The 23,282-nt window shown below is 37.0% G+C and overlaps 1 protein-coding gene across 3 annotated transcripts in view; it reads right to left on the bottom strand.

Moving 5' to 3' along the window:
- LOC143860032 (S-adenosyl-L-methionine-dependent methyltransferases superfamily protein) overlaps positions 1-20,382 on the bottom strand; it is a 56,363-nt gene extending 35,981 nt beyond the window's left edge. The window contains exons 1-3 of one of the 3 annotated variants that reach the window (XR_013239549.1): positions 20,024-20,382; positions 15,153-15,214; positions 6,636-6,687 (exon numbers count right to left, since the gene is read on the bottom strand). Coding sequence is in view for 2 of the 3 variants with exons in the window: in XM_077370540.1 (XP_077226655.1) it covers positions 6,636-6,687; positions 15,153-15,214; positions 20,024-20,221 (312 nt within the window). In the remaining variant the exon portion in view is untranslated. The remainder of the gene's footprint in view (positions 1-6,635; positions 6,688-15,152; positions 15,215-20,023) is intronic. The other 2 variants (XM_077370540.1, XM_077370541.1) reach the window with 2 other exon arrangements.
- Between the last annotated feature and the right edge of the window lie 2,900 nt (positions 20,383-23,282).

The following is a 23,282-nucleotide window of genomic DNA, read 5'->3' as shown; positions in this document are numbered from 1 at the left end:
CTAGAATTTTTCAATCTTCTTTGTTCTTCTGCAGTTCATTCAGAAAATGACATCTGCTTGTCATGTTAGGAAATTCGAATCTGTAAAATCAAAAAAGTTTATATTAGAAGATTTGAACTGTTTTTTTTGTTCTATAAATATTTAGATGCTTTAGGTTGTAAATAACTATGCACATTGATAAACATACTTGAAAATTTTATTAATTGCCCTACCGTATGTAAGTTACTAAAAATATCTTTATATACTATGTTTTTTGTGTAGCCACATTCCTTCTTGTCATCGTCTTTTATCAATATCTTCAAACCATCAGGAGATGTTACTCGAGAGACCAACATATAGTTGGGTCATGAGTGAAAACATGCTTTGACAGATATACATCAACTTGTTTAATAGTTTGGCCTTACCTTTTATTAATAGTCATTGCATTACAGTCTCAATGGAAAATTGTCTGCACATTAATACGAAGGCCACTTCAATTCAGTAAGTGTCAATATTATTCTGGAAATGAGAACTTTTGTTACAAATTTTTTAGCGTGCAATTACTTTTGCTTCAATAATACATGTGCCTATTGGGTTACAATTAGCCTTGTGCCATTGCACAAACCTGCATTTTAATTTATGTTTCTCAGAAGCATTATAAGAATTCCAATTTTCAGTTGAAGATTGGGATTCGGTAATCCTGGAAACTTTAATGTATTCAAAAACTCTTCTGGATATATCATGTCGTGATCAGCAACATTTGATGAAACCTTACATATGGAGTCTGAGCTTAGAAATGTCTGTTCCTCTATAGGAATAAATTGTAGCACATAAGAATTGATTTTATCGACTGTCAGATTTTTTGGTGTCAATATTGCACTTTCCTGAAGATGCTGTGGATCTTTGGAATTATGCTGAAATGACTGATATGTGATGGATATTATCATTTATGTGATTCTTTTCACCATATATAAGAAGATGATTTAGAATTTTTATCCAATTATGCTCAATCTCTTTTTCTCTTGATATTGTTGTAATGTTACCATCTCCGATATCTAAAACTCATTTGTCGAATTCAAATATTGATTCAACTGCAGTGTTGTCAACTGAATTTGGATTCAATCTCATATTTTTTGTTAAATTGAACAACTTGAAATGATCTCATAAGTAGGAATTGGTAATCGAAGCAAGCACAACTTCTTGTCTTCCTCTTTTGGAACAATTAGAATATGTCTGAAATCACCACAATGAAGTATAGTTTTTCCTCCAAATGGCTTGTCACTTAAATTCATATCATCAAATCTTAAGATGTCTCTTAAAGTACTCTCTCAGGATAATATTAACTACTGAATCGAAGTGGCCTTCGTATTGAAGCGAAGACAATTTCCAGTGAGAGACTGTTATGCAATGAATATTAACAAAAACCAAGGCCAAACTATTATACAAGTTAGTGTATATCTGTCGAAGCATGTTTTCACCCATGACCAACTATATGTTGATATCTCTCGAGTAACATGTCTGATGATCTGAAAATATTTATAAAAGACTATGACAAGAAGAAATATGACTACACCAAAAACATAGTATATAAAGAGGTTTTTAACAACTTACATACAGGTAGGGCAATTAATAAATTTTTCAAATATATTTATGAATGTACACAGTTATTTACAACCTAAAGCAACTAAATATTTACAAAATAAAAAAGGCACTACAAAATCTTCAAATATAAATTATTTAATTTAGCATATTCGGATTTCCAAAGATGACAAGCAAAAGTCATTTTCTGAATGAACTGCAGAAGAACAAATATGATTGGAAATTCAAGTTCGAATAACAAGAATGTGAGATGCCGTTGATGTAAAGTGAAAGTCTCCGTCTCAATCTCCTCGATGAAAAAGTAAGTATTACGTGACAGTATTTAATTACAAATTCAACACCTTAGTATTGCAGCACAGTGTGGACACACATACCAGGACTTCCAAAGTTCCAAGATTCGTAGAATTTCCCGAAGTCATCAACCATACAAACTCTCTTAAGTTACAGGATTTTAATATTATAAATTTTTTTTAACAAGTATCCACTAAAAGGACACTTAAATTAATGAAAGATTTCATAAGTAACAGGACAATTACTTCTGCCGACTTCTTCAACAACGTTAGTATTTTGTTCTTCCACTAATATAGGGTGCTGATTTTTTCACCCTTGTAGAAATAATGCGCCCCCTCCCCGTCCTCAACGTGATTTGACGTCAAAAAAACGTTAAAATCTGCCCACAATTCATGTTAAAAGGGGGGGGGGGCATCATCCTAAGGGGTGAAAAATTCATCTCCCTTAATATATCTCCTTCTTCATAAGTGTTTTGGTTTTCTGGTTAAAATACATCAATTGATCATTTATAAGTATTGCTTATCTACAATAAGAACCTAAACTGATAATAATAATAATAAAATAATATTAGTGTTTGATACTTTTTGTATAAACTAAAAAAGTTGTCTACATTACCGATTTCAATTTCTTGAATCATAGTATTTGCACTATCTATGGACATAAGCTGGAGAGAACTATGTGTACTATCACTATTCTCGTCATTTGTTTTCCTTCTTTGCCGCGATTGGCTAACGCGAGCATGAACTTATGCCTGGTACAACTTCCACGTGTCCTAATTTTGCTCGCTCCAAAAGTTATATTATATATTTAATAGCATAAAAATTAAACCAATTCACTTATTGTCAACAACAGATTTCCTAGTTCGAACTAAATGAATAAGTATCTTACCTCTATTAATAAAACATGATGGGTTAAGAATATTTCCAGCATTGGTAATTGTATGAATTCTACTAACATTTGCTAATGTTTGGATACTACTGTCCGCATTGACAACAGAGTGACACTATATTTACTAAATTGATCCTTCTAGTAGAAGCGGGTGCACTATTATGTCTAGAATGAATTTCAACAATCCTACTGCCGCTTTTTCCTCTCCGTACATTGATAATTAACCTTCGATGCATTCGGGGAGTTCTACATCTTTCCATATTATCCATTGCCAAATTGAATCTATTAAGAACAACGAAAACCTAAAGTAGTCGAATAAAAAAAATCTCAACATCCTAAGAAAGAATAAGATCTATTCTTAAAAGATACAAATATTGTCTACAAAATAAGTAAGAATTATAAACTTCAATCACTTATTATAATCCTCTTCTATTTCAATGTACATCACAAAAATGAAATATTATACAAGTTAGATAATAAATATTTTCATCAAAACAGATGACTATTGTAGAAAAGAATCAACATCAATTATGCTATAACAATTATATGTAGAACAGACGGTATCGTAAGTTATGAATCAATTTATTTTATTGTGCATAAATGCAATAGAAGAATATATATTCAATGTAATTATATTAGAAAATGAGGAAAAAAGAATATAAGGAAAAATATCAGTCAAGATTTCCAAAAACTCACCTTGAAGCAAGAATTGGTGCAGTATAATATGACAAATTAAGAGCTCCTTAGATCTAACCTTTAATTGCAAATTAGCTAAAATAAATATAATTTGTTCATCCCTCGTAGTAATAATATCTTGGGGTTTGCAGCGATCTCTCACTTTTCCCACGCAATTTGGAATACAAGATTTGTCGATATTTCCGATTGAATCTTCTTGTTACTGGTGGCTCCATCGGAATAAATCACTATTTCTTTCCTCCACAGAGAAATGTTTATTCCGAGTCACAAGAACAATCTATTTTTCAATACCTTTCTTGATTGGTACAAATAAAAAGAAAAATGCTTCTTAATTTTTTCCGTAAAAACAAAATGCCACTTAATTACATGCATCTTTCACATGTACATCAGATTAGATATACTTTGGTTGCTTGGGAAAAATAGGATCTTCATATGGCTATAGAATTTGGTGTTTGTTGACAATCTCAAAATTATACTGGTAAATGCCTAAAGACAGCTACATCATTACATATATAATGTTAAATAAATATGTGACATGATGGTGAATTACTTTTATTTTTATTAGAGGCTACAAAATAATTATCCTCTGTAAAGTTTACAGGAAAACATAATTTAAATCCATAACAAGAGCATAAAAAATACAAAGTAAAATTAATTATAACCTCGATTTATGAAATATTACACTAACAAAAAATGATGATTATCATATACAAATACAGTGAAAAGGAAGAAAAGTCAACAGAGGGTTTTATCCAAAAAAAAAACGATGACCTGGGAAAGTCTAACCTTCGAATAATCAACACCGAAAGAGAGACCTTCTGAGCAACTAACTTAGTGATCGTTGAGAACACAAAACCTTGGAATCACCAGAATTACCATAAAATAAAATTCAATCTTTAATTTGAACAATAAAAAAGGAACTACATCAAAACAAGTTATCACTCTGAATAGGATTTAGAGAGAGAGAGAGAGAGGACCTTGGCTGTGAACGAATTATGATGAAGCCAAAGGTGATTCGGATGGATCCTTTTTTTGCAATATATTTTATGGACCTCAAACCTAGAGAAGATTCATAGAACTTAGCCAAAAATTTCATCTTCTGACAATTAATGAGAGGGGGAGGGAGAGAAGATGAGAAGGCAGGAACTAAACCGTATTGTCGTGTCAGAAGAAAGAGTCTAAGAAGGGCAGGAAAGGGGAGGAAATATAAAAGCTGGATACAGAGGGATTGCCACGTGGCGCACTCACAGAGTGCAGGATTCTGTTTTACTTATATATTATTAGATTTATATGTATTATATGATTAGATGAATTGGTATTTATGGACCTTTCATCATGTTCATCACTCTGGCGGACCGTCTCGCTAGAGAGGGTGTCTCAGATGAAGCCCTTGCTCTCTTTGATTCTCTTCTTCCTTGGCTCTCTTTTTCTTGATTGTATTTTGTTTTCCTTTTCTTTGTTTTTGTTTTGTATCTTGACCATCTCGGTCTTTTTTATAATAAAATTGGCTATCATTTTCAAAAAAACTATTTATATGAATTGCACGAGAAATTTGGCATGTACTGTGTTGAATAATATATTAGGTTAGTTAAGTCATTACATGTAAGTTAGAGGGTATTGTAGTCATTGTACATTGGATGCTCTAGAAAAGGAAAACCTGACACCATTAATCCTTTTACGGCACTATTGAAACCTGGCTCCTCCAAATATGCATTTTGAAATTTGAAGTGTCTAGGGCCACCCAGTCAACTCAGTGCAGTCCATGCCGGAATGTATCAATCACATGCTGTTTGAAATGGATTCAATGAGAGCCATACTAATTTAGTCGTCATACATGTTATTTTCATTTCTAAGAAAAGAAAATACCCAATCTCCTAGAACACCCCCATCTGTGTAACAGTGTATCTTTGAGAAAAATGGAAAAACAAAACTTGAAATAATAGAAAATGAGAAAAAAAAATCCTAGAGCACCCCCATTTTATAAGGGATGACAAAAATACCCTTATCTCATTAAAAATGACAAAAATACCTCTATCTCATTGAAAATAACCAAACAACCACATAAATTTGAGAAAAATAGAAAAATAAGTAAATAATTAAAAATTCTCAAAACACGAAAAAAATTCAATATATAAGACTGGCAAAATTGAAAATGGATGGTGCCAAGACTCGCCAAAATATCCTGAAGGCATGGTTCTGTATCAACCCAATTAAGCTTAATGAAACTCAATAAAAAAGTGTATGCTTCCATTATGTCTAGTTAAAACTAGATCAATAGGCACTTGTAAGACAGTCCTACTCCCTTGAAACAGTCAGTTGGATGTATAGATAGACAGTTACTTGCATAAATATCAATGTCACAAAAATCATATGATAGTTAAAGCAAAAACTTATAAAAAGTAATCTTAAAGCAACATAAAATAAATCTAAATGTTGCTTCCGAGAAAGGACTTCTATTTTTGTTTAGTTATCTACAGTTTCATCATTTTCAGTTTCTCCCTTGGCTGCTTTAGAGCTACGTATTAAAAGTTTAAATTTGATCGTTTTTATTCCTCTTCTTCTAGGACACGGCATAAGAAATCAACTATTTCAAGCTCAGAGAAGAAAATCTCAAAATTATAACTTCTAGTGCTCGCATGCTTCTGCAACTAGAGGTCACCTAGGTTTACCTTTCAGACATTATTGTTTACCACCCCAACCATAATCGTTTACCAACCCAACCATATCAGGTTGCAGCTAATCATATAGCTCACAAAAGTAAAAAGATTGGAATATAGCTGCAAAGATGAAAAGGTAGTATCATTTAGATTCCCGCTTTGAAGTCATCTGAGTGCTCCTAATCCTACCAAGCCTTTTGGAGAAAACAACAAAAATGTTCCCAACAGAAAACTGGCTATGACATCCATCATCAAATTTGGGGGATTGTTGATGTATGTTTTCTATGCATGCTCTTGTTGTTATTAGTTACTGTCTTACTGAAAATATTTTTAATTTTACATATTGTAACATGAATTCAAGGACATTGCCAGTGCTGTTCTTCTACGTATGTTTTCACAACCAAATGGTTCCGCTACAGCCAAAAAAGCAGAAAAGAAGTATTGCAGTTTTCAATTCAGCTAATACAAATGAGGAGAAAGCCAAAAAGTTCTCATGGCAAGGAAGGTGATGAGAAAAAATCTTACTACATTAAATAGTGCTGGATCCTCCTTAAATAAGTTAAGCGCCTCACTACCACTGAAAAGACAATGAGATCACAAAACGTCAAATCAAATTGGGAGATAAGGCAAGCAAAAGATACTTAAGGACTTTTCCAAGCTAGAAATCAACTATACAAGTTCCAAATACGCAAGAAAATGACTAAATGCAACGATATAAATATGATTATTGTACAAGGTGGGGAACAGATGAGAGCTCATGAAAACCCTATTGCTGGATGCCAAACTAAACAAAAAAAATCAACAATAATGAGGAAGACACGGAACAAAAGGCAAACAACGAGTATGTGAAATGAACTTTGAGCCTCACACTAGACCTTAAGCTCTCAAATTGATTAACATGTGAAATAAACTATAAACCTCTCAAATATCATTAAAAAGCAATTTAACCTCCAAAATATCTCTTGGAATATTGATAGGAGAGAAGCGAGCGAGAGATTACATCCAGTTTTTTTATAGCTGAGAAAGGCCAGCCCTTAGAAAACACAGTTGAAGACGTACTCACTCAAAATTTGAAAATGATGTCTCTATTCACATTATACATTCTGCAAGAACATTAATTAAAGACCAATGCATTCCACTCATAATAGGTGGCCCACAAAAGTGCAGACGATAGGCATTAGACATTTACTCTCTTGGAAAAATGATCAATGTCATACGTTGTAACAAAGATGCGCGGCAAAAATTAATAGATTGCATGTTTAAGTTATTTAGTATAAACAAGAACAATAATTTACCTTATTTGTACAGAAATTGGCACTTAATGAAAATGTGTTTCATCTTAGTCCTTTGGTTTAGATGGAAATATGTGTTTCATCTTAAGATAGACCATATGGAACAAGAGAGCCAAGGCCCTCTTCTAGCTTGACCTATTTGCCCAATATTTCACCTTGTTGCGTGCTTTTATTTAGTCTCTTAATTTGTTGTCTAATAAAATTTGTTTGGTCCCTTGTTTAGAAGAAAAAAAAAGTAACAGGGCACAGAGGGACTCAGGCCCTATATTTTAACACAAAAGATCTTATTGAAACGTTAAACGGAAAAATGCCATGAATAAGAAAAGCCAATTGGATTCTTAGGCACAATCATAATATCTGAGATGAGTATGCAAGGAATCATCAAGTGGCACATAAAAGAGCTAGAAAACCTCTAAGTAGAATCTACCTCGCCTTTTTTTCCTTATGACAATTCTATCATGGAACCTAAATGTAAAATCAGCCTAAATGAAAAACCATACAGGGGTTTGTCAGAGATCATGACCATTACTCACAGAGATCCATTTCAAAAAAAATGACTATTACTCACAGTGTCACCTGCTTTAAGTAAACCCGGGCATGTATCTATGGTGGTAATTAAGTCTGTTAATAAGGGAGCAAAAGCTGCTCAGGGGCAAACTGATGGAGTTCAAGACAAGTCTTGCAGGGTCTGGGTCAATGGCCAAGGACATCCCGGTTAACTCAAAAGATTATTTCCTAATCTAATTTTAAACTTCCATGAGATTGCAGAAGCAGAGGAATGTGGAGATCAGACGGAGCTCATATGCAAGGTTTCAAGATTTGGCTTCAGTATGCATATGGTCATGACGGAAATGATAACATGCTAGTTTCGGATGGAAATTTTAGTAGAAATCCTGTAAAATCATGGAACGGGATGTATACATAAGCAAATAATGGAAACTTAAGATGAAACTTTAGGAAGTGCTAGAATACGTACAAATACACACCTAAAACCATCATCTAAGAAAAACAAATACTTATAATAGTTTAACATCGAACACCTAATGGCATGCACTGCTATGCATGTTGAATAATTCAGTAAATACCACATTTCACATTCATATAAATATGTATTCATAATGAATACACCGCATTTCACGTGCAATTCATATAAGCACAATTATGTAACCCATACTGATGTAGCATACCACTAATATACCTACAGTTTTGGTTTGGAATGCATTTCGGTTTTGGCATGTGTTTCAGCAAGGAAACATAAACATGTTCTTCATTTTGTCAGTTTCGGTAAAAAATTAAAACCATGCTCATATGCAACCTCTTTGACCCTGAGTGTGTATGGGTGGGGGTAGGGAGGTAGAGTATGGGAAACTGTCCAGTGACTGGGCTAGTCAAGCTTCAATTCAGCTGCATGGAAGAACTTAGGCAAACCTACTAAAGGAAAATCAAGTACCGGTAGAGGCAAGAGGGGTGGATCGTAGGACATCATCCCTGTATTTGATGGAGAAGGCCTTCCAAATCCCATCTCTATCCCATCTTTAAACGTGAAGGCAGTCGAGAGATAGATGCAGCTTTTTGGAGGAAGACAATTGGGTGAAGTACAACATGCTCAAAGTTAGTGGGTTTTAGGGATACATTTTGCTAGAAAAGAAAAAGATGGCATGGAGTTATTTACTATTCTAGAATAGAAGGATAAGGATCCGAGCATATTAGAAGAACATCTTGTGGAACAGTAAGGAAGAATGTAGAAAGTATCAATTGGTACGTTGGGAGAGGGTCTGCAAATCAAGAAGGGGGGATTTAGGATTGAGGGACTGAAAGAGATGAACAAGGCCCTCGTCAAATGGATATGGCATTTCAGGGAAAAGGAGCCTTACTATCGACAAATTACGATTGTTGAGAAGAGAGATTGGACATCAGGTGACAACCATCGGTGTTCGAGCCACGCTGTTTTGAGAGATATTTTGAGATTGACGGAATCTATGCAAGATGCATTTCAATTTAGAGTTGGCATCGGCATGCATTTTCGTGTCTTGTATGATTTGTGGTGTAGGTTCCGCCTATTGAAGGAGTAATTATGGGCATTATTTAGAGAGCCCTCATGTCGTGAGGCAAGCATTGAAGAGTCATTCTCTGAGGTGAATGGCAAGCTGGTGTAGAATATCATATTCTGCATGAACTATTTCAACAGAGATAATAACATGATGGCTGGCTTCTTGGGTGTCTTGATGCGGTTTACATCAGGTGACACAGTGATGGGGTGACAAAACGAGTGGAAATATAGTGCAGATGGGACCTTTTCAGTTAGCTACTCTAGGATACGTCCAAAAAAACTCTTTGTATGTGGGCGACCCAACAAGACGATAAATAAAGTCATTCGAAAACTCATTAATCGTAACCTTGAGATTCATCAGTAGTTTAAAAATAAATGGGAGGCATGAAGCAAAAAGAGAAACAAGGCACTACTTGTAGAACATTATCCGACGCAGATTACACTAGACAATCCATGATTGGGACATGCTTGAAAATTGGTATCTAACTATTTCACATAGCGAACATTGAGACTTTCACCCACCATTGCTGAGAAGTTGACCTAGCCAATTAAATACCAAACCAAATTACTGAATCACAATTACAAAACATCACTACATGTAGTTAAGAGGGTAAAATAGGCCGTCTAAAGCAGGCAAGAGTCCTTAATCTTTGGAACTTCTCACTATAAGGGCCCGTTTGGATGCCGAGAAGATTTTGATTTGGATTTCTCACATTTGCAGCCCTTTTTGTGTTGTGATTTGGATCCGGATCAAATCCTTGGATTTCCAAATCAGTCACTGACAGTGAAAAAAATCAGATTTCCAAATATGCTGTGGAAATAAGTAGTTGGAATTCCACAGATCAAGCAGTTTCTTTCACCCTCATTGCTCCTCAACCTCTCCCCTCCAGTAGGAAGTACCCCCTTCCCTCTCCGTCTCCACTCTCCCTCAACGTGAGCTGGCGGATGTATTCATTTTGTACTCAAAACTCAATTCCAAATCCAAATCCAAATACAAAATATGAGGTATCCAAACGGGCCCTTCTTCTTCATCATCAAATTCGTAGTTTAGAAAAACATGTTGATTTTTCCTAATTTAATTCATAATTGTTATCATTCTTAAGCCTCTAAACAAGAATCAAGTCTCTAAATCACAAGATCCAATCCTGCTTATGAAAATTATCAATTATAAGAGAGAGCACAAACTGTATCATAGCCAATGTCTCCATCTCATATCGATAAACTTCTTAACATCAATGCATGATGAAATTAATCCTTAAAAACTATCCAACCATAACTCCAATCTAGCCTTTCATAAGGTTAACAGCATCTAAAGAAAAAGATGGCATTTTTTTATGAAAAGGCTTAAAGCAGAAATTATGTTGAATAACTACTAATATGAGTGTCACGAAGCAAACTCCAAAAATAGTAATTGTAAATTAGACAATATATGTTAATAAATTCTAAATCTTCAACATATTTTAAATAATAAATGAGATATAACGAACTATATGATGGGAGATTTAATAGGTTACACAACTATAATGATAGAACCGAAAGCTTATGGTAAATTAAAATCTATACCAGTGGAAACCAAATAAAAGAGAAAAAGGAAATCCATCAGAATCGCAAAAGAATATATGGAGTGTGAAAACCATGCCTAACAGGGGTACTTTGCTCTTCTAGAAGAGCCCGTACAACATAGGGTGGCATGAATTGGCTGCCATGAGCTTCAATTATGGACATTTTTCCCAAATAAATTCCCAACATTATAAATTTATTATAACTCTTACACAGGTTGAAAACCAACATAAGAACTTGTCATTTTAATCTATTTTTAGCATCTCCCTACTTGTTCACATGCAAATAGATTCTCCCTTAGGCTATGAATAAAGCAACAATACAATCTACAAGACACAACTCATCTATACGAATACAAAGGTAAAACACAATCAAAATGCCAAATAACTCATTGGTCCAACACTTTCTATAATCCAAACTTTGAGCTTCTATTTGCCTAGCTACCCAATTTGATTTTGAGTTACCAATTCTAACAAAAATAATGTGCAACCTATTGATAGATTTATTTGTTTCAATGTTTTACTGTCCAACAATATATTTATATATAGGCTACTGACATTTGCACTACCATACTTTGATAAATAAACGAACTGACCTTCTCTTTTCCTTTTAATTGGCTGCTAAGAGATTTTTGGGAATTGTAATAGCTTTTGAAAGATGGTTAAATAACAAAAGACAATGTGAGGTCGTCTTATTAGCAAAACATGGTAATGGGAATATCAGTAGCCTATATATATATAGCAGAAGAGAAAAGGAAAGAATTATTTGAATTTCTCCCAAAATTCTATGAGAATTACACATCACTTTTTTGACTTTTTTTAACAAAGGCACCCATTCAACCCACATATTTTCAATCCTACCCCCTCCTTTATGCTTTTTAACAAAGGGACCCATTAAAGCCACATAATTTCAATCCTACCCCCCTCCTTTATGCTGTTTTAATTATGGAAACCTCTATAGAATGGAGGGCTAGGATCAGCCTATGGAAATGATTTTACGGGCACAACCTATTGATGTTGTGTTGCATCACATGGACGGTTTGGATCAACCTATGATGTGGTCCGTACAGTTCTTTGTCGGCCCATGCATCGCACGGGGTTTTTTACTAGTATATATATATATATATATATATATATATATATATATATATATAGAGAGAGAGAGAGAGGAAAGTGTTTCTACTCGGTCGGTGAGAGAACCTTCTCTAGTCCGCCAACCAAAAACATAGTGGGTCCATGTTCGGATGATCCAAAGCATTCATTTGATGGGCCCTGGCATAGATAGGGTGTGCCCAAAAAATTAGCTCCATAAGATCATCCTAGCCCTTCGATTTGTGGAGGTTAAAAACACAGTGAGCCCACATCGTTTTGATGATCCAAAGCATTCATTTGATGGGCCCTGACATAGATAGGATGTGCCTAAAAAATCATCTCCATAAGATCATCCTAACCCTTCGATTTATGTAGGTTAAAACGGATGCATATAAACTCCACAAATCTATCCATTTTTAACCTCCACAAGTCAAAGGGTTAGGATGATCCTATGCAGCTGATTTTTTTGTCACACCTTATCTATGCCAAGGCCTATCAAATGAATGTTTTGGATTATCCAAATAATGTGGGCCCACAGTGTTTTTTGGTGGGCGGACTAGAGAAGGTTCTCTAGCCGACCGACTAGAAACACTTTCCTCATAGATATATTAGTAAAAAACCACGTGCGATGCAGGGGGCCGACAAAGAACTGTACGGACCACATCATAGGTTGATCCAAACCGTCTATGTGATGGAACACAACAGAAATAGGTTGTGCCTGTAAAATCATTCCCATAGGCTGATCTTAGCCCTCCAATCTATAGAGGTTTCCATAATATGTTGTTCCTCTTAAGGTGCCCGGAATTCTTCAATATTTTGATAGGGGTCCTGAATCCATAGTATTATGCAATATGTTCACAAAAATCCGTAGTATTATGTAACATATGTACCCAATCCGTAATTTTGCAAAGAAAAAATGTCACTATGTTGACTTTGTCCACCTTTTTAATTACAAAAGCATAAGGAGGGGGGTAGGATTGAAATGATGTGGCTTTAATGGGTGCCTTTGTTAAAAAGCATAAAGGAGGGGGTAGGATTGAAAATATGTGGGTTGAATGCTTGCCTTTGTTAAAAAAAATCAAAAAAAGTGATGTGTAATTCTATTAGAATTTTGGAAGAAATTCAAATAATTCTCTCCTTTTCTCTTCTACTATATATATATATATATATATATATATATATATATATATGAGTAAAGTGTTTCTGAGCTCGAGCTCGAATAGCTTATCTGAGCTCGAGCGTCAAAAACTCATGTGGGCCCACATTTTTTGGGTGATCCAAAACATTCATTTGAAAGGCCCTTACATGGATAGGGTGTGTCCCAAAAGAAAGTTCCATAGGATCATCCTAACCCACCCAAAAGTGGAGGGGAAAATGAACTGATACTGTTTCTCCAGTGATCTGCCCATTTTTTCCCTCCACAAATGGAAGGGTTAGGATGATCCTATGGACCTGATTTTTTGTAGGCACCCTATCTATGTAAGGGCCTTTCAAATGAATGCTTTGGATTACCCCAAAAATGTGGGCCCACATGAGTTTTTAAGCTCGAGCTCAGAAACACTTCTCTCTCTCTCATATATATATATATATGAGAGAGAGAGAGAGTAAAGTGTTCCTGCACTCTTGTGCAAATAAGTTATCTGCACTCGAGTGCAGAAACAGGGTGGGCGGCCACATTTTTTCGGGGATCACAAGCATTCATTTGGAAGGCCCTTCCATGGATAGGGTGTGTCCCAAAAATCAGCCCCATTGGATCATCCTAACCCAATCAAAGGTGGAGGGGAAAATGGACAAACACTGTGTGTCCATGTTTCTGGCCATTTTTTCCCTCAACAAATGGCAGGGTTAGGATGATCCAATGGGGCTGATTTTTGGTACACATCCTATCCATGGAGGGCCTTCCAAGTGAATGCATTGGACCCCCCCAAAAATGTGGGACCACCCTGTTTCTGCACTCGAGTGCAGATAAGCTTATCTGCACAAGAGTGCAGGAATACTTTACTCATATATATATATATATATATATATATATATATATATATAGAGAGAGAGAGAGAGAGAGAGACACCATTCAAATATATATATATATATATATATATATATATATATATATATATATATAAGTAAAAACAATATGTGGTGTTGAAAGCTCAGTCTAAAATTTATACATGTTTTGTTCCGTTTTTCGAAAAATGTTATCTTGTTCAAAACGTGGCATATTATATACTGATGGAAATATTTTTTGAGTTTAATTTCCAAAAAAATATACAGTTTGTCAATCGGAGTTCTCTAGAAAAAGTTATCATCACGAGAGTGAAGGTCAGTCAAAGTGGACTGTTTTTGCGAAGTCCAAATTTCCAATTCAAAATTTTCATTCAGGTATCTGTTTTAGAAGGATCATCTATTTTAAAAGTTTTTAGGATGATAGTGGTCCAAATTCTACAAGTTTAAGGGGAAGGATTTGTTTAGAGTTTTTTGTTCGAATAGAGAAAAAATTTCTTGTCCATATCTACTTGTGTGTTTCCATTTGATAAGTGGTGCAATCTTCTAGTAATTTGAGAAAGAGAACAGTTTTCTTCTCAAATTTCTTAAGAGTTGATTTTTTGGACTAGTATCGTCTTTTCTATAGGATTCATTTCATAGAATTAGAGAAGAAGTGACTCGTGCCAAGTTGATGGTGTAAAAAGAGGTAGGGGCAGACCGAAAACAACTTGGGTAGAAACAGTGAGGAAAGACTTGATGGCTAGGAATGTAACAGAGAACATGACCTTGGATAAGAGAGTGGAAGAAAACGATTCATGTCGACAGGACCCAACTAGTGTCAGGATTACACTTAGTCAATTTGAGCCGGGTAGATTCTTTCACCTTCTTCATGAAAATTTTCTAAAGGATTCATTAGCCGACCCCAACTAGTTTGGGACAAAGGGTTAGTTGAGTTGAGTTGAGTTGAGATAAGTAAAAACAATTTGTATGGCCTTAACAAGCTTGACAAAGACAAGACCAGCAAATAATCTGAACCCACAAAGTACAAACAGAAAGCAATGCATACCTGCAGGTGTACAACTTCTCATTAATCATTCTAAAATGCCCTCCACGCAACCTAGCCCTCATCTGCAAGTTCATGGATAACATTATGACAATGAGGAGTACAAGAATTATAAGATAAAGAAACCAAAGACTAGAAAACTATAATTTGTTAAATGGGTAACAAAGCATTCTTCGCACATGTCATAATGATTACCTAAAATTATAGACCTAATATATTTTGGCAACATTATCTATTTAGTGATTGGCTGTGATATGGTTATTAATTTTACTCCATCTTTCTCAAGACAATATTAGGACAAAACAAATTAGATGTAAACTATAGTATTAATCTGGAGAAAAACTACTATTAGAAGTGGGAGTAAGCCCGCTTCCACAATAAGGGTATTTTGAGTATTTTTTGTGTTAATATAAAGCTTGATGGGGGAGGAGAGGTTGACTTCTCTATTTAAACTCCACCTTCTTCTCACATTCCCTCTAACAATCCTAACTTTTCTTATTATGAAACTAAAATGGCATCAGAGCATCTCATCCATTGATTAGTGCTTTTTCCTCTTCTTCTCTTCATCTTCAAATTTTTTTCTTTTCCTTCGGTACCTAAAATCCTAGTGAACTAATCCTCATCTCCTAGGATTTTCTTTATTGTGTCATACAATCATTCAATAGACTACACCTTTTGCGCCTTGTGTCACGGGGCCATTTTGTCAAGTGTTGTTTGGATGGACTATGGTCCTTTACATGTATATATGTAGGGTGTCAATATCAATTGAGGACTCGGTGTGCTTATTACTAAAACTGTAGTATGAACAATCATCAATAGACTACATATTTTAGTCGTTTATTATTGATTTCTAGCTAAATTGAGTTATTATTCCTTCTAGTTCTCTTCTTTTTCTCTTCTGCTTCTCTTCTACTTCTTCTTCCTCTTTTCTCTCCCTAGCCTACGTCACTAAGCCGATTCCTTGGGATGTTTTTCAAGCTCATTTCAAAGGTTTAGGACTTCGTAGATTAGATTAGTAGATAGTGGACATTTGGCTATGCTTTCACTCCTTTTATTTTTGAAATGGTTATGCTTGCACTCTTTTTGGTTTATCATTTTTGAAATGTATATGCTTTCACTCCTTTTGCTTTTTCATTTACTTAATGCCAAGAAGGTTGGCCCTCTTTGGTCCCCTCCACCGCGGGGGTATCTCAAAATAAACTTCGATGGTTCTAGCCTTGGCAATCCCGGCTCATCTAGAATTGGGGTTCTTCTTAGAGATGAGTTGGGAGCCACGATTTGGGCCTTTTCTTGCCCGATAAGCATAGCGGATTCTAACGAAGCAGAAGTCAATGCAGCTTTATAGGGTATTAGATTAGCGGAACATTTGGATTTCGCTAAGGTAATAGTGGAAGGAGACTCGTAGAATGTCATAGTGTGGTTGAAGGGGGGCAAACCTTTCCCTTGGAGATTCGCTGGTTGGATTGATGAGATTAGAGATCAGGTTGGAGGAGCGGCTATTGTATTCCATCATGTTAAAAGGTCTGCTAATTCAGAAGCGGATGGCCTGGCTAGAGGCGGAGTGGGGAGGCAGGAGCTAGAATTGTTTGATTTAGAATTGTTTGATTTTCTCCCCCTGATGTCTTGTTGTTTTTGTATCGCTGTTTTTATCTTGTTATTGGCTGCAGTCGACCCTCTCAGTCAACTATCCTTTGCTAGTATTCTTGCTCTTTATTGAATGAAATCTCTACCATTCAAAAAAAAAAATGGTGATGTCGTGCACTTTCTATGACTACTGATGTATTTATATTTTTTCTATTTATATAATTATGTGCACTGGACATACACTATCTCAAATACGACTCATTATGTGTTCGACACATAGATCACCTTTGGTTTTGTCACTAGGCATTAGTCCGCTCATTACACAGCGACCAACCCCAGTGCATGAGGTGTGAGCAGGATGATAGCAGGATGATACTATGTGACTGTCCGCCTAGAATGGCGATGGGTTGGTCACAATGTGTAGTGCCTTATATGATGAGATTACCTTATACAGAAGTCGCCTCAACTGGTGTCGATATGAGGTTTTGAGTGGAAATGATATAAGTAGAGATGCACCCACTCCTCGTAAAGCCTGAGAAAGCTGGATTTGAGATGTCGATCAGACGCTACAAGTAGCGACAGAATCGATAAACTCAGGTCAAGTGCTTGAAGAGCAATTGGACAAAGATCTGTACAGTGTGGAAAGGTTGGCAAACATATCTTTGCGAGTAATGCTCCACCGTAGCATGTAATTCATACCACAGGTGCTAAATAATAGTGGCCTCTGTTCTGTAGTGCAGGTGGGCAGACCCTTGGCTCCTTGTTGTGTGAATGTAATTGGTCTATGAGTAGATCCAAGTGTTCTTAATGACCCCTGACTATGTCACAAAAGTGGAGATCAACTGTTTTGCTCCTCTAGTGTGCTACCTATGGTCATGAATGGTGTGTCTAGCTAGGGAAGTCGGGTAAAGCATTTGGACAAAGCCTAGGGAAGTCGGGTAAAGCATTTGGACAAAGCCTAGTGGTAGGAGGGTGACAGGCAGACTGATAACATGTTCATGTTTGTTTGAAGTGATTGTGCCCTCAAATTTCTAAATAAGAGTGCACTCATTTGAGAGAAGCGCAATGCTATAGGTGGGTTGTGCAAGGTTCTGAGCGTAGGCCCGAAGGGATTAGAATTGCAGTCTGACATGGTCGAACAAGTCTGAGAGATAGTACGTGTTTTCCTATTTTAGCTGCACCAAGTTGGCATGATGTAGGTTTGATGTGGCTATGTTGGTGGTTTCCTCGTCTGTCATATGTTGTGTATCTCTATGAGAAGTTGATGATCATGAGGATTGATGAGGTTGAGACTTGAGAAATTAAGAGTGTATATTTGTTGTGCCCCACTATGTGCGAGTGGGAGATGTTGACTTTTTGGCTTTAAAGTGGACCCCATAAATGATACTCCCATGTGGGGCATTAAAAGTTTTGAAGACTCCCTTTTGACGTGAACAAGAGAGGGAAGAGAGTCATGGGTATGTTCCCCATTGACACGAATTCGAATGCCCCTGTAGTAACCCGATGCGCGTGGTTTACGGGTGATTGCACGCATCCATAGGGATTAGCCCCTCTCTAAAATGGGTAGGGATACCATATGTCAGAGAGAGAGAGAGAGAGAGAGAGAGAGAGAGAGAGAGGGGGGGGGGGGGGATAGAGTCATATGTGGACTTTTCTCCGTCTAGAGTTTGCCTAAAATAGAGATTCTCACCTCTCCCTCTCTCTCAAGAAACGTGAATGCGGGGGGGGATGTGTGTGAAAATTTACTCCACTTGCCCTCTCTCTATCTCGGTTCTTCTCTTCTCCATCTGGCTCCTACGATTGGGCATTCTCTAGGAATCCATTATGTGCCTTGGGATATAGGAGCGTTGATCTGGTAATTATTGCCCGTTACATGGCAAAATCCCACCGACGAGAGACGAAGACGGTTGACGAATGGGGATCAAAGCTCTGCAAATATTGTCCATTGCATTTGGGATTGACGGTGAAAGGAACGCTCTTATTTAGTGTATATTCAGATTCATTGTCTGGGCTAATGTTTTGGATTCCCTACAGAATCTCCAAATATTTCGCCAAATATCTCTCCAAGAAAAATTATACCATCTAAAGGTACCTTTAATTTCCCTTCCTCCAAAACTTAGATCATCTTTAACACCAATGGCCTCCCTCCATAGGCTAGAGCTCTCTTCACCAAACATCCATAACCATTTCACCAGTAAAGCCCTGTTAACTAACTTCTGACTTTTGATACCTCCTTTCTTAGACTTGCAAATCTCTTCCCACATGACCAAGTGAAATTTCCTACGACCGTCCAAGTCATTCCAATTCCATAAGGGGCCGTTGGATATGCGGATTTTAGAATCTTGGATTTCCACAAAATCGTCGATGGGAGACGAGAGAAGAAAGAGACCAGCCGTCGTTTTCTGATTTCTTGCCATTCTTTCCATCAGCAAGAGAGTAGGAGATCATCCCATGTTTCCAAGTTTTAGAAATCTCAGGATGGGGGAGAGATTTCTAAAACCTAGATTTCATACTTAAAATCCAAGATTCTAGGGAGAAGCGAAACGGACGGTCTCCTTCTTCTCTCGTCTCCCATCCAGGATTTTGAGGAAATCCAAGATTCTAAAATCCGCTATCCAAAGCGGCCCCTAAAAGTTCATCCGTAACTTCTCTAACCTCATAAATTATAATACCTCAAGCAGGACACCCCAGATCAGGACAAACAGTAAATCAGCAAGTTAGCTAAACGGACTTAACCAAGGTTATTCTGCCACCCAAAGACAGAATCTAACCTTCTTTCCATCCTTTCAAAGTGCTCGCATTGCCTTCACTGTTGCACAAACAGTGTCCTCTACTAGATGCACCATTATAATTGCCTTCCTCGCCACATTTATCACCCACTAAGCAAAATTCTCAACAGATTTAACCAAAAACACACATCATAGCATTAGTATCAACATCATAGAAACATTCCATCTCCACCCACATACCAAACATATAAAACCTCGAATGCAACAACACAAACACCATACACTCAATCGAGAACCCATCATACCCATGAATTTATATTCCCCATAGATACACCAAGCTAGTGACACTATTCAGGTTTGATATGCACAGCTCTGTAGGGACACAAACTCATAATAGTTAGGCATTCAAAAATATACTCAGTCTTGTGTTCAGGGTTTGTCCCTCCCAGTTTAATTGCAATATAAAATCATAGAATCCAATACCATAATTCAATATTTTGGAAACAAAAAAACAGAGAGAGATAAGTAAGAATGGAATTAGAAAGTGGCTAAGGATGTTACCTTGTCCAGAAAGCTAGTGGGCTTGGAAACGGATAAGTGGTTAGAGCGGGGGGTGGAAGTTCCTCTATCTGCATCGGATTTCCTTCGCTTTGGGTTCGGATGGTGAGGAGACGACGTTTGGACTTCCTCAGAGAGAGACTGAGAAGGGTTTTTGGATCTCTTTCGCCTCCTGTTTCTTTTCCGTCTCCCGTTCTCCATCTCTTCACTCTAAAAGGGTGGGGAAGGCAGGGAGGCGTCCTTCAAACCTCTCCGAAGTTTTTTATCAACTCAATGGCATGGACGCAGTTTTTTAAGGCGGTGGGGATGGTTCTCTTAGCTTTATACCTCAATTTTCTTTGGGTCCGTTGGAAGTCGACAGTGGGTGCTAGGGTTACTATGATACCTTTGGGACGTGTGCAGGGGTGCAACTCGGTCGGGTTGGATCGGGTTGATGCCCTAGCGTAACATGAGATAGCATTTCCTCAACCCTAACACGACCCAGCTCGGGTTAAGGAATTGAGGATGGTGTACTCTAACCCAACCCACCTCTAAATCTCTCAACACTAACCCAACCCATCTAACCCGCAAGCTAGTCGTGTTGGGTTCGGGTTCACCTTGGGCCAAACCAAAAAAATACAAGAAAAAACATAACCCAAAGAAAATAAGATAAAATTAGATAATGGAGGTGGGGTTCGGGTCAGGTTGGGTTGGGTTGCCAAGGCTTCAACCCTAACCTAGCTTGAAATTAAATCGAGTTGGCTTTTCCCAACCCAACCTAACCTATCTCTAAATCTCTTAACCCTAACCGAACCCATCTAACCTGAAATCGGGTCCAGCTGAGTTCAAGTTCACCTATGGTCAAACAAAAAAATACATGAAAAAATATAACCCACGGAAAATTAGAGGATGGAGGTCGGGTTTGGGTCAGGTCGGGTTGCCAAGGCCTTAACCCTATCCATTCATGACCCGAAATTAAATCAAATCGGCTTTTCCCAACCCTAACCCAAACCATCCCAACCCGAGCCAAATCGAGTTGAGCCCGACCCAAGTTGCACTCTTAGGTGTGTGCAGGTGAAGTTATCCTTTTAAGTGTACTACTCTCACTAGTGTTAGTGTTGGGCATTCTAAAAAAAGAGATTTTATATGATGGTGTGGCCATGTATAAACCTGTATTTTACAAAAAGTACAGTACGCCCTCACCATAGGATAATCCAACCCGTCCATTTATTGGGCCACGACGTAAATAGGTCATGCCCCAAAAATCGTTTCCATAGGATGATCCCAACTCTCTAATCTATAACAGTTTTCCATAATGTGCTGCCCATTTATAGATTGAAGGGTTAGCATCATCATTTGTAAACAATATTTGGTTCAAAGCCTATTTATGTTGTCGCCCAACAAATGGACAGTTTTGATCATCATCCTATGGAGTGGGCCATACTGTACTTTTTGAAAAATATGGGTTTATACAGTCACACAACATATAAAATCTCCTAAAAAATCAGCATGTTATGTAAAGGACAGTAAAACTTAAAACCATATCCAATTAAATAACAGGGAATTTAGGGCTAACTTTCCTATTTGTGAGTTGGAAACCTTAGTCTCTTCAAATAGCTCACATCTGCAAATATCCTAGAGTCGATTTCTTACTTATCTTTAACTCGTATGGAGTTTTCGTGATGCCATACTAGAAATTCTATTTAGGATGTGCGCTGTTATTTTCAACGCTTTGGCCCAATGTGAATCCTACTACATGCTTTGTACCGTATCATTGAATACAAGTTTGTCGCTCAGCAACGCCATTCTACTTAGATGTACTCGACATTTGTGTACTGAGCAACGATATAATTATCTTGCAGATACAATACGAATGCACCTAGATTGTAGCATGTTTAAAGTGTTTACCATAATATTCTACTCATATGTACAATTTTAATCTTTTAGTCGAGAGGGTACATATACATGTTTATAAATTCTAAACATGTCATCCCTAACCCACCCAGCCCAGCTCTAAATCTCTCAACACTAACCCAACCCATCTAACCCGTAATCAGGTCGTGTTAGGGTTCGGGTTCACCTTGGGCCAAACAAAAAAATACAAGAAAAAACATAACCCAAAGAAAATAAGATAAATTAGAGAATGGAAGTTGAGTTCAGATTGGGTCAGGTTGCCAAGGCCTCAACCCTAATCTGACCCGAAATTAAATCGAGTTGGCTTTTCCAAACCCAACTCAACCCACCTCTAAATCTCTTAACCCTAACCCAACCCATCTAACCTGAAATCAGATCGAATGGGTTCAGGTTCACCTAGTGCCAAACAAAAAAATACAAGAAAAAACATAACCCAAAGAAAATTAGAGTTGGCTTTTCCCAACCCTAACCCAAACCAAACCAACCCGAGCCAAAATCGAGTTGAACCTGTCGGGTTCCGGTTGAGCCTGACCCAAGCTGCACCGTTAGGTGTGCGCGCGTGAAGTTATCCTTTTAGGCGTACTGCTCTCACTAGTGTTAGTGTTGGGCATTCTAAGAAAAGAGATTTTATATGATGGTGTGGCCGTATAAACCCGTATTTTACAAGAAGTATGGTACGGCCCACACCATAGGATGATCCCAACAGTTCATTTATTGGGCCACAACGTAAATAGGTCGTGCCCAAATAATCTGTTCCATAGGATGATCCTAACCCTCCAATCTATAGAAGATTCCATAATGTGCAGTCCATTTATACATTCAAGGGTTAGGATTGAAATCCAAGTGTGGCAACCCAATAGGGGGATGAATTGGTCAATTAGAAATTTTAGGCTTAATTAAGGGAAGATTAAAAGTTAATTCACTAATTAAGCACTAATTAATCTAACCCTGGTTCAAATAGATATATTAATAAAAGCTAGGGTTTAGACATTCTACTCATGCACATTTACTAACCCTTGTTCAAATAGACCTTATAATGCAACTAGGGTTTATATATTTCAATCAAGTGCATTTACTAACCCTTGTTCAATCAAAAGAATAAAGATAAGTTAGGGTAAGAGTTTACCAATCACCACACGTGCAGAGAGAATGAGAAGAAGAAGCAACCACAAGGCATAAGATTTATAGTGGTTCGGTCTATCATGAGACCTACTCCACTCTTCCAAGTTGTTTACCTTGGGGTACTCTACTAAAGATGAGATTCTTCAATGGCGAATCTCCAAGCTGTACACCCAACTCCTCCAACTCCAAAAGGAACAAACCCTTTCTGCAAGAAGCCTTGAGAGGGGACAAACCCTCTTACATGATT

Source organism: Tasmannia lanceolata, unplaced genomic scaffold (genome assembly GCF_043159265.1).
Source record: "Tasmannia lanceolata isolate RefF3 unplaced genomic scaffold, GAP_Taslan_0.1 ptg000037l, whole genome shotgun sequence".
NCBI lineage: Eukaryota > Viridiplantae > Streptophyta > Magnoliopsida > Canellales > Winteraceae > Tasmannia > Tasmannia lanceolata.
The sequence above is the reverse complement of the archived record's forward strand: the minus strand, read 5'-3'. Positions and strand labels throughout refer to the sequence as shown.